We start from the raw sequence: 12,689 nt of genomic DNA, 5'->3' as shown, positions 1-12,689 counted from the left end.
ATACAGGTCAAATGTCAATTTTGCAAACAAGATCTCTCATTATCTTACTGGCAGGTAGATTGCTATGGCATTTTCACACATTCACACATTTCACACATTCATGCTTCCAAAAGAATAAACTGATTTTAATGATTTCAATGATACCATGACTTTCCTTGATTCCTTTACAGGTAAAAACCCAAAACTTGATGAAATAATGTAATCAAAGATATAATAGGCTGTGTAATACTTGTGTAATATAATATATAAAACCTACGTTTATGTATTAACTTATTTATTTTCTTCCTTTTTTTCCTTTGTCCTGTCTTTTCATGCAGTATACGTATAAGGCACTAGTGGTTGGTGGGTACTTGGTGGTAAACAAAAATGTTTGCACATCTTATCTGCACTTTTGATGAAACTGTGCACATATGTAAGTATGCAGGGATATGCTGTCAGTCAACAGAGCTTTTGTTACTTTATTGGTTGTAAACCCTAACATGCACATATCATGTTTGACTGCCTCACTCTGCCGAAGTGGGGGATGAGGTTATGAAGAGTTCATTATGACTGCTGTAAATGTTATTCATCAGGTTATGATGAAGTCGTAAATCACTGACCTCCATAAATTCAGAAAGGTTGATGACATGGTGTAACTGGAGTATATGTGACTGAGGAAACTTTCTTGTTGTCTTTCATCAAGTTATTTATTGGTTATGATATTACTGTTATAACACAGGTTATATTTGTTTCAAAAGGGACATAAAACTCTTTGTATGACAAATCACTTGGTGTGAAATGCAGTCCTGTAATAAACAATTTGTACCTAAATACATGTAGACAAACAAAAATGAACCTAATTAAAACATAGCATGGTTAGCAAGTACTGTACATGATCCCTTCAAAATCACAAATGCAACTGTTCACATTAAATGTTTCATACAAACGTAGTCACCATCTATTATTCTATAAATAGTGGATGATGCAATGTTGGTGCCATTACTTGGAGATAAAAATGTCACTAGCAACAGTGGATCACTCACTAAGGTTGTGTGTATAAGTGTATAATCTATTTGTGATTATAAAAGGTTTGATCAAATGTGTAAATCTCTTCTATGGAAACATTTCTTCCTAAAGCGTGCTATCTATCCACACTGTGCTCTGTCATTGGTCTTTACAAATGTCAACAAATGTCAACCTGTTGCTAACTGAATTGATTACAGTGATTACAACCAGACTGCATTTTGAGCTGACAAATAAATATGAATGTGAAAAGGAATATGTCAGGATGATTTATGAGACCTCTGGATTTGCATGATGTAAATTTCAGTTGTCGTACATTTGCTTTTTCAAAGGTTTTAACATCTGTGATGGCAGATGAAAAGTTAATTTAAGAAGTCAAGTCAAGTCAAATTTTATTTATATAGCGCCAATTCACAACAGAAGTTATCTCGAGACGCTGTGTATGTGTGTGCTTGAGTGTTACAAAAGGAAATGGACAGGGAAAAGATAAAAAAGGGGTCTGGTCCCTATAAAAGACACCCTGACTGAAAGAGACACTAAACAACTATAAACAGCATAGTTTGTTTTGTGTCTCTTAAAGTTATATTTTGCAGATGAATCAGAATTCAGTCTCTCAGAGATACAAAACGAGAAGTTGTTTGGTGTCATTTTGTCTCTTTGTGGTCATTTTGCATATACAAAATATGGATGACTGTGTATGCTTTCAGACAGTCAAGGCATTAATGATATTCTACTCTGCTGTGTCTGAAGTAGTTCTGCTGAGAATTAAAACAGAGAGTTTGAGAGGGAGAGTTCAGTTACTGAAATTTACATAGTGTAATGTCTCAGTGTATTATGAAGTGTACTATAATCAACACTTTTTAAAAAAGGAATTGTGGAATCTTAAATCCTACATTTATTTATGTTTTTTGAGTCATTCAAAGGCTGAACACACGTGCCATTCTTTCCATAATGGAGATGAAACACTGGTGGTAAAAATGAAAGAAGTGTGACAATCTGATGTTCAAATTTACAGCTGACCTTTGGAGCGTTCAAGGTCACTGGGCTTGAACTGCTTGAATAAAAAAACAAACAAGAAAGAAAGAAACAAAAGACAAACAAGAAAAGGAAAAATGGGAATGTTCTAAAACTTCTGTCTGGTAGTATATTTACACTGTATGGAGAACATTGCACAGTTATTAATGAAAAATGAGGAACAACAAGGGGAATAACGCAAACTTGAAACTTGCAACCTGCAAGGTTTTTTTATTTTCTCATCTCCACTTAATCTTTAAACCAACGATTATCACTATGATTCAAATGTAGAAGGCAGAATCGTTCAAGTGAAACATCAATGGTTATTAACAAAAACAAAAACAAATAAGGACTGTAGCTAGCCTACCTCTCTCCAGAATTTTACCCTTTGTTAATATTCATGCAAAACCCATTTAAGAGACCCTTCATCACAACTTTTATTTCTTTGTTTATTATTATTATTATTATTATTATTATTATTATTATTATTATTATTATTATTATTATTTCTTTGGGAAAAAAATGGTTTCTCTGTAAAATGTCAGGGAATTGTAAAAAAATATTGTCATATTATCATACAGTACAATTTAATGTATTCAAATTATATGTTTTATTTGACCAGCAGTTTACTATCATATATGACAAAGAAAAGCACTAAGTCCTCATATTATCGAGACGCTAGAACCAGCAAATGTTTGGAATTCCCACTTGAATATGGCCAAAACGAGTAATCGATTATTGATTGATCCCTACAACAATCATCATATTCAGCAATCAATTTCTTGTGAATTGTAAAAACTGTAATAGTAACACTAACAATACACTAACAACACACACTAACTATAGTAACAAAATATTGGGCATCTGGGAGTAAAGATGCAAGCTGTTAATGGTTGTACTGCCTTCGCTAGTCCATCAGTCACACAATCGTTGCCTTTCAAGTTGTACCTGTGCCCTTGAGCGTGCCAGTTGGGCTGCCACCTTCTATTATAAACTGTAACTTTGTTGAAAAAAATTCTGTGTTGGAAATGTAATGACCTGATCATATTCAAAATTTACAGTCAACAAACTGTTTGGAGTAGTTTGCATTAAGGTCCAGCAGAGGGCAAAAATCACAATCACCTTAACCTATTGACCTATCAGTAACATACAATAGAAGCAAACAAAGCTGTGCTGATTGGATAGTCATGACACTGAAGCATCTGAGAAGCAGTGTGTGGAACTATTTTGGGTTCTACACTCCGTATGGTAACAACAAAGGTAGACTTACTGTAGGTTTGCTAAACTGTAGCATCACTCTCTCTCCTGTTCGTCTCGTCACATACACACTTCTGTTTCTTCCATAAATCTCATACATGGATCAATAAGTAAGTAGGATTGCTTATTGTTTACCTACTATGAAATGCTGTTTTGTCTTAGCTCATCCCAACGCTTTGTTTCCTTCCTGAGAAATGGCTACTTTTCCTCTGAGATCACTACAAAATGACCGTCTTTACACAGTGTTTTTGCTGATTGGAGTCATGTGTTCTTTATTTAGAAAATTCTGTATCTGTGATGAAGCTGCTTTTCTATCACTCAGGGGACTAGACTTGATGTATTGGTCTTCTGATGGTGTGGTCACTTTTGGTCTGCCTGACCGGGCTTTGGATACAACTGATCCACTTTCTCCAGAGTCCCTTTAGAAACCTTGAGTCTAGCCATGATTTGATGCTGAGAAAGTCCCTCTTTGCTTAGAAAGACAATTTGACTTCTGACATTTCATTTCATTCTGATGTTGTTGCTCCATCTGAACAATCGTCTAAACAATCACTTTTGTGAATACAGCTGTATTCTATAAAGTGAAATTATCCTGTAATGTTAAAAATGGGGGCTTTCACACTCTCTGAGGCATCTTTCAATTTATTGTCTTACATGGCTGAGAAGAAAGACAGACATTTTGGCATACTCTCCGTGTGTATGACTGTTGCCACAGCAGCTTTACTGCTAGCACTGCAGGATAGGAAATGAATGCAGATGATACACTAGTTTTGCTCATTACCCTTTATGTCAGGAACAGAGAGAGAAGAACAGAGCGAGGAAAGGAGGGTGATGTGCTGGTAATTTATCACTGTGTTCTCTTGATAACAAAAAGTTTTTTAAAAAACAGTGTCCATCGTCAAACAGAAACTAAAATATAGCCTCTTCACCAGACCTGCCCAACCACACACACACACACACACACACACACACACACACACACACACACACACACACGCACACACACACACACGCACAGATCCAGACAATGCAGTCCTGCTTTGCTGTAATTACCATTCACTTCACTGCTGTAACTCTTTATTCCACTGTTGACTGTCTGCTTGCATTTTCTCTCTGTCTCTTCTTTCCCATCATGCTCTCTGCCTCTTTCGCAGCCAGTGGCACAAACCACATTGCCATGGCAACCAGGGTAAATGAGAGATGGAGCCCTGAGGTGGCATGACAAGGAGAGGGGGGGGTGGTTGGGAACATGCCGGTGTGAGTGTGTGTTTGAGTGTGCGCATGAATGCATGTATGCATTCTGGTGTAAGGGTGTGACTAGTGTTGTGTGCAGTCTGTCTGGGGAAATAAAGGCCAATGAGATGTGACAGATGAACGAAAGACCACAGCTGATATGAAGACGGAGAGGTGAGCGCCCACCGTGCCCAAACATGTTTAACTCCACTGATTTACATCATATAACGCAGCCATGATGTGATGACGTCTCGACCACACATTCTGTCTGTGTTTTATTGTTTGTGCATTATTTATAACAGGTGGGTGTATGGTGTGTGTGTGCTGTCATTACTCAAAGCTTTCTGTCCTCCATTTGGAAACCTCTCTGTGCAGCCCCGGAGAGACATGTGGTAGCCGCGTGGCTCAGACTAATGGACAATTAATGGGCTTGCAAACAGCTCGGCTAGTACCTAAGTGCCTGCAGATAAAGCAGTTTATCATCCTCTGTGTGTACACACATACACACAGAAATACATATGCATATGCCTGAGGCTTATCACAATGTGTACACAGATTGCTCAGCTTTAGTAAACACTTAACTGACCAGAGATTGTGTGTGCTGGTGATGGAGTGTAACTGTAACTGTGTGTTTTACATGGAGACAATGAGCTGGTGAACAAAGAATGACATGTTACTGTACAAGGAGTATGCAGTATGGGGTTCACCCCTATATTAGTCAAAATTTTGGGGTCCTCAACATCTTTTCATACTATAAAGTCTATTGTATGTGGGAAATGTGAAATTTGAGGAAATCACAGAAAATCTGACTGAAGGGTGACTACAGTATCTGATAAGATAAGATAAAAAAGGGAGAACATGTCAGGAAAGGTCAAGCTGTGCTTTCATGTAATGTGACTTATAGAAATTGATACATTTATTTTGGCTGATTAGTTGATGTTTTGGTGCATAATTAAAGCTACAGCATGAGTTTCATTATCTGCCGTAAGTGAGCTGTAATGGAGAAGAGTGTCTCTTCCTCTCTAATTAAGATGGCAGATTCACTCAATTTGCACAAATTAAATTCTGATTGTGGTGTCAGGTATGGTCTCTAGTGGTAAGACTCCAGTCACAAAATGATAAATTGAAACTTAAATGTGAGATTAAAGCTGGGTCTTAAACAGCATTTAACAAAGCTCTCCTTCATTGTTGCATAGGAGGTGGTTTTAGATGAGATCAGTACCCCAACCCCTCTCTCCACAAGAGGACCGTGAGACCAACCTGGTGAGATCAGCCTGCTGCTGGAGCTGCTCCTGTACTTTACGACAAACCTCGCCGGCGGTGTCGTAGACTTTGCCGACTTTGGTGAAGAGGGCAGCGATCTTGTCACTGCGGAGGAAACCAGCTGCCCGTCTCTTCAGCAGGTGACCCAGACAGGCCTCGATTGCAGCTGGAGAGAGAGGGACAAGAAGTACCAGGACTGTTAATACTGACAACAGAGAAGAGCAGGAGGAAGGAATGGAGAGATTGAGTGGAGAAGAACATATGACAGATAATTAAAACAAAAAATAATTGAAACTGGTAAAACTTGTTTAATTTACTAATAAGAACAAGATTAACAGTGTAGTGGCACCTAGGGGCTGCAATGTTCATTACACACCAAAACTGACAAACTTATAGATGATTGTGCTTTTTGTTTGTGGAGTTAAAATGTAATTTGTCTTGAGGATGGCACAAGAAAAAAGTCCATAGGGTCACTAAAATCAAAAGGGTTTGTATCATGTATATATTACAAAACTGTGTTCAAGATGGTGCTCCATCTTATGCTCATACCGATATAATTCACTGTTATGGCTCTTAAACCTGGTATTTTAGTAATGATTGTGTTTGGAAAAGGTTGTTTTGTGCCAGTGTGCATCACCTGCAACACTGAGGGTGACAACTAAGCCAAAGTTGGCTCACAGCCCAGGCCTGTTCCTGGGAGCTTGGTTTATCTTTAGAGTGTAAATGTGCCAGCACTGGCTGTTAGGCATAGGTAGTACAGGAAAGTGCTAAGGGTAGTGGCACACGCAAATTGTGTGTTAGTCAATAGTTTAATTTCATACAGTCGTGAAAAAGAAAGTGCACCCTCTTTGAATTCTATGGTTTTACGTATCAGGACAATAAAAAATCATCTGGTCCTTGGCAGGTCTTAAAATTAGGTAAATACAACCTCAGATGAACAACAGCACATGACATATTACACTATGTCATTACTTATTTAACAAAAAACAGGGCCAAAATGCAGAACCAGTGTGTGAAGTACACCCTGTGATTCAGTAGCTTGAAGAACCACTTTTAGAAGCAAAAACTTGAAGTGATGGCTTTCTGCATTACTTTATCAGTCTCTCACATCGGTGTGCTTGAGACAATGTAACTTTTACAGTCACTGTGACACGGTGATGTAGTGGATACCATTAATGCTTCACAGTAAGAAGATTCTAAGTTTGAGCCTTGGAGCTTTTCTGTGTGGAGTTTGCATGTTTTCCCTGTGTCTGTGTCCAGGTTCTCCAGCTTCCTCTCATAGTCTCATAGTAGTAGACATGCAGGTTAATTGATGGCTCTAAATTATCATAGGTATGAATGCGAGTGTGAATGGTTGTTTGTCTAAATATGTCAGCCTGGTAATGGACTGCCAATTTGTCCAGGGTGTACGCCACCTCTTGCCTGGAATAAGTTCTAGCCCGTTGTGACCCTTACAAATAAGTGCTATACTATAGCTAATGGATGGATGGATGGATCTACTGTCATTTTCATGGCAATCTATCCAGTCAATGTTAAGCTACAGCATCTTCCTCTGAACCAAATGTCTGGATTTGCAGATCCAGACTAGACAAAGAAAGAACAAGTGAAAGTAAAATACGAACAGTCTGAGAGCACTTTAAAACTGAATGTTTGCACTGCACAGTATGAAATGTGTAATTTATGTGCAAACAAGCAAAACATGTATAAAGAGAACAATTATGTTGATACAGAGGACACTGTATGCTATAAATTCACATAACTGTCAACATATAGCTGCAACTCATCTCTTCATCCCGCCTGCAGGATTTCTCAGAGTTTTGCTAATGGACTTGTGTGTAGAGGTAATGTTATTAGAGAACACTTTCCTCTCTATCTCTTGTTGTAGGGGAGAGATGATGGCTGCAAATTAAACCAGAACCACCACAGTCACCTAAATGTGGTTTTCAGCAGTGAGGTACAAACGCTGGCTGCCTACAACACCTTTAAATATTTAGAGGGTTGGAGGCAGTAACCTCTGTGTAGTTGCTCCCTAAGTGTGCCATTTACACAGCGGGTACTTGTGTTGTCCATTCATTACTGATAAAGATAAGATCACATAAAACTTTAATGGTCTCTGTAATGGGAAACTGGCTCTTGGCAGCAGAAAAGCAATGATAGAAATCTGCAAGAAAAATGGTGGGTCACAAAAGTAGACCACTTGACAATTTCTGTAAAACAACATAATGTAACTTTGAGACTTTAAAAAAAAAAGTACTTTTTGCATTTTATAAGAGATGAGGGTAGCTCATGAAAATGAAATGATTTTACAGCTTATGTGAAAACTATACAAAAGATAGATGCAGGATGTGTCTAAAAGAAAGAAAATACAAGCTCTGCCATGAATTACGTGTATACCATGCAGGCACAAAATGTGCAGTCCATTAAAAAAAAAAAATCAAGTATCAAATGTCTGAGACATGACTCAGTGTTTAATATACTAATTACAACAGCACAACAACAAAATCACCAAATACTTCTTTTTAACAGTACATTGATACAATCATTGGCCCAGTCTAGTTGTTTTACACTGTATGTGTGCATCAAATCAAGTATCATTGTATTTCCTCTGATTAAAATGTTTTATATTAACCAATGATCAGTTCCAGGGACCAACTGATCATTGGCCAACACTCCTCATAACATTCAGAACTCCACGGATTGCATCAACAAGGTCCGGAGATTCAAACTAGCTCCAGATGAAACTATGGTGTCTTTTGATGCCACCTCACTTTTCACTTGCATACCCACAGCCAAGGCAGTGGAGACTGTCATGAAATGTCTACAATAAGACAGCTCCCTACACAGCAGGACCAGTTTCACCCCAGACCAGATCTGCACCCTACTAGACCTCTGCCTTACCAACACCTATTTCAAGTGCAACAAGGGTTTCCACAGACAAAAGCATGGATGTGCCATGGGATCCCAGTGTCCCAGTGTCTACATGGAAGAGGTTGAAAACAAAGCTCTGAGCACCTTCAGAGGAACAACTCCCAGCCATTGGTTTAGGTATGTGGATGACACCTGGGTCGAAATCAAAACCCAGGAGGTGGAGGCCTTCACTGAACATATCAACTCAGTGAACAAACACATCAAGTTCACCAGAAAGGATACAAAAGAGGATAGGTTACTATTTATGGACTGTGCTGTGCTCACGGAGGAGGATGGTACCCTCAACACTGAAGTCTACCGGAAACTCACACACAGACCAGTACCTAGACTCCTACCACCCACGGGAACATAAACATGGTGTTATCAGGACTCTACACCACCAGGCAGAGAATATTACCTCGAAGGCAGATGGAAAAGACAAAGAACACTGATGCCTCAAGACAGCACTTAAAACATGTGGTTACCCTAACTGGGCCTTCATCAAGTCAGCAAAAAGACATAGACAGCAACTGGTGAGAAACAAGAGAAAAGACAGAACAACATCGTCTTTCCATATGTAGCAGGACTGTCGGAGGAATTCAAAAGAATTTTCTCCAGTGCACCTCAGACCCTGCAACACCCTTAGACAGAAACTGTCTCAACTCAAGGTCAAGACTCCCTAGCACAACTTGAACTTTGTGTTTGCAGTGCAATGCAGTGAAGAGTGCTCAGACCTGTACATAGGTGAAACCAAACAACCACTCCACAAGTGCATGGCACAACACCGGAGATTGGAGACTTGGCTGACTTGGAGAAGGGACATTCCTTTCAGGACAACAATGTCCACATTTAGGATAGAGAGGACAGATGGTTTGAGAGATGAGTGAAAAGGCCATCTCTGTCCATCTGGAACGTCCATCTTTAAACAGAGGTGGTGGCCTACAACACCAACTATCAGCCATCTACAACGCAGTCCTGAGATCCTTACTCAGGCAATTTAACCCCCATTCACACCTTGAGACATGTGACCTTAACAAGTCACATAACAACAGGGTGGGTTAATGACTCTCAGGACCACGTCAAAGAGGTTAAATACCTCTCCCCAACCAGTTTTTAGAACTGAGGAAGCCTTCTGGATGAGAGGTGAAACATCTTCAAGGAACCCTAAAAGAAGTCAAGTTGCCTTCAACACTTAAGACTACCATGACCTGGATGATTAAGAACCAACACAGACATAAGTAATATTTTCACGGTGTAATGTAATATACAATGCTGCACAAAAGTGAACCAAAGACCCAAACAGCTTTAATTCTGAGGAAACAGAATACTGAACATAAAGAATGATGGAAAAGTGCTATTAGTTCAGTTAGTCAATCATTTTGTTTACATTGACATTGACTAATCTGAATATTTAGGTTTGTCTGCATTTCATTCTTCTACAAGCAGCTGACACTGTACGCATCCCCTTTATGTTATTTATTATTATACAGTTTGTCAGAACTCCAAAAAAACAATTAGTCACACAGCAGAGTTTCTTTCAATATTTAGGCATCACCAAGTCAAGTCTGCTCAGGTTTTTCCTTCTAGTCTCAAGCGGAGTCTTCAGGCAGTTAGTTCTCAGTTAGTCCACGTCTCAAGTCTATAGCTCTGTCATATACACAGAAAATGAACTATGCAAATGCACATATGCATTGCTGTACACTAACAAGATAGAAGTATATGAGAAGTAGTAGAAACAAAGAAGTGGCCCAGAGAAAAGCCTGGACTCATATGCAGAAAATAAGGTAGAAATGGAGGCAAACAGTCCAGCTGTGATCCATCCATTAGCCACCTCTCTCCCTCTGTAATTGCTGCATTAATGCTTTTCCATAATGAGCTTTTGGGGGCTGATGGTAAAAGCAACACTGTAACATGATTATTCAAACACAAACAGAATTTGCCTCATTTTTGTTTTGTTGTATGTTTTGAGATGCTTTCAATGATCAAGGTGGCTTAATAAGTTTTAATTATATAAACACACAGCAACCACAGAGAATATCCTTATCAATCCTGCAGGAAAAGTCCAGCTTTAGTATGTAAGTCACATCACATTTTGCTGCTGTTTGCTTGTGCTTTTCCTCTGTGAGGTGAATCTAGCAGTTAATAGTACAGTGGGATATAATGACCAACAACAACATAATTCTCCGTGATGCTGGGAAAAACTGATGCTTTATGGGTGTAATAGTCTGCTTTTATTGCTGATCTTGGAGCCTTGGGAGAAGTGCTGAGAGGCTTGAGGTTTTAGCTCAAAACACTCTCTCTACAGTATATTCACAGCAGATCAACATGTTCACCTATGGAGAAGTACTGTCAGCATCCAATAATACTTTTGTAGTGTAAAATCTCCCCTTATCCCATTAGAGGGGATAGTTGGGATTACCAGCTATAAAGCAGAAAAGTGAAGTGGAGGTTTATGGCGAGCGTGTAACAGTCTTGGAGAAAACATCATTGTACAGTTTTTTCTGTGGAGACAAAAAAATTAAGTACAGGATGCAAGCAGCCCGCCCATGGGAGAGATCACACCCACTCCTCTCATTCTGCTGCCTTCCATCTCAACCAGCCTGCTTATTCATGTTTGGGGTGGCTCTGATGAATCGTCAAATCTTTCCTATTATGTGCATAATTGCCTTCATGTTGAGGTTGAGGAAAGAACATGCAGAAGTAATTATTTTAACTTTAACATAGCTGAGACAAGAGCAGAGGGGGAGCTCAGCCCAGTGCTGGTACTAATTTACTCACAATACAGAGTGGAGTTATTTTTCTGTAGCACATTTGCGTAATCCTTACAGTTCCTGTCCTCTATTGATTTCTAAATCAGCACTGATGATATGCATGTCTTTATGTGCCATTCCACTCAGTGCTGTATCTCTACAACCCTCTCTGCTCCAAAAGGGAAAGGGTTAAGGTAAGGGAAATTCATGGAAATGCCTAAGCTTTGTGCTCCCACTGAAATGTTTGTCAGATGGTTGGATAGCTTTATAAAACCCCTAAGAGGAGTCTGTGTCTGACCATTTCAGCATCTTTCCAAAACCAACGACTCTCCATGATTGGCCAGCTGTGCAGAAACATGAAAGGCCAAGGATTAAACTTCTCTCTCTAAATCTCTCTTTTTTTTTAGCTGTTACTATTTCTTCTTCATAGGAACAACACTTGTGTCTTCCAGAAAAAACAGTGTGAAAATATGCATCATTCTAACCATTTTTAAAAGATATGGCATCTCTATGATTTTTAGTCAGTTCGCGACAGCAGAGCATCAAAACAAGAGACACATAGCTACCACATAAAACCCTGTGTAAATGTCCAACATGTTGGAAAACAATTGCCTCTATACACCTCCTGCAGACATCAAGCAACATCAGCATTATTCAATTGAAGACATGTTTCTGTCCATCTGGCAAATGTAAGTCCAATATCCATTCTCCTTTAAACTCTGCTTGGGTCTCTACTGACTCCTCAAGGAAATATCTGGTTCTTTGGTGGCCAAATGCCAAACACTCTTCATTAACTGGTCACTTACTTACACTACAATCTCAATTTTGCTTGGTCTCTCGCTCGATGTCAGCTGGGATTATGGATGAAAAATAACCATTTTACCCATTTTGTAATAACTTAAATTTAACAGCATAGACATTTTACACATCATACAAGAACAAAAACTTGAATTAATCAAACTGTGACTTTATACAGACTCATATCTGCTGAACACATACTTGTACACACTTGCCTCCCTAGCAAAATGAATTTCAAATGATTTTCTGTATTTCATATTTATTTGTGTATTTAACACAACATTGCTTCAAAAGCATTTGTGCCAACAAGAAAATAAACCACAAAGTGTCTTCGAGGTAGTGGCAGGTGAATCTGGAGCTGTCTCCACTGAGATCATTAGCAGATCTAATGAAGACAAAGCTAATTAGGCAGCACTGCTTGTCTTACTTCCCGTCTGTCTGACAACTTCAATTTCAGGTTTCTTG

At 39.0% G+C, this 12,689-nt stretch overlaps 1 protein-coding gene across 1 annotated transcript in view; it reads right to left on the bottom strand.

Moving 5' to 3' along the window:
- The window catches only part of sgsm2 (small G protein signaling modulator 2), an 82,881-nt gene that overhangs the window by 29,109 nt on the left and 41,083 nt on the right, over positions 1-12,689 (bottom strand). Inside the window, 1 exon segment of the mRNA XM_018701354.2 lies at positions 5,767-5,935. Coding sequence (XP_018556870.2) covers positions 5,767-5,935 — 169 coding nt within the window.

Source organism: Lates calcarifer, linkage group LG21 (assembly GCF_001640805.2).
Source record: "Lates calcarifer isolate ASB-BC8 linkage group LG21, TLL_Latcal_v3, whole genome shotgun sequence".
NCBI lineage: Eukaryota > Metazoa > Chordata > Actinopteri > Centropomidae > Lates > Lates calcarifer.
The sequence above is the reverse complement of the archived record's forward strand: the minus strand, read 5'-3'. Positions and strand labels throughout refer to the sequence as shown.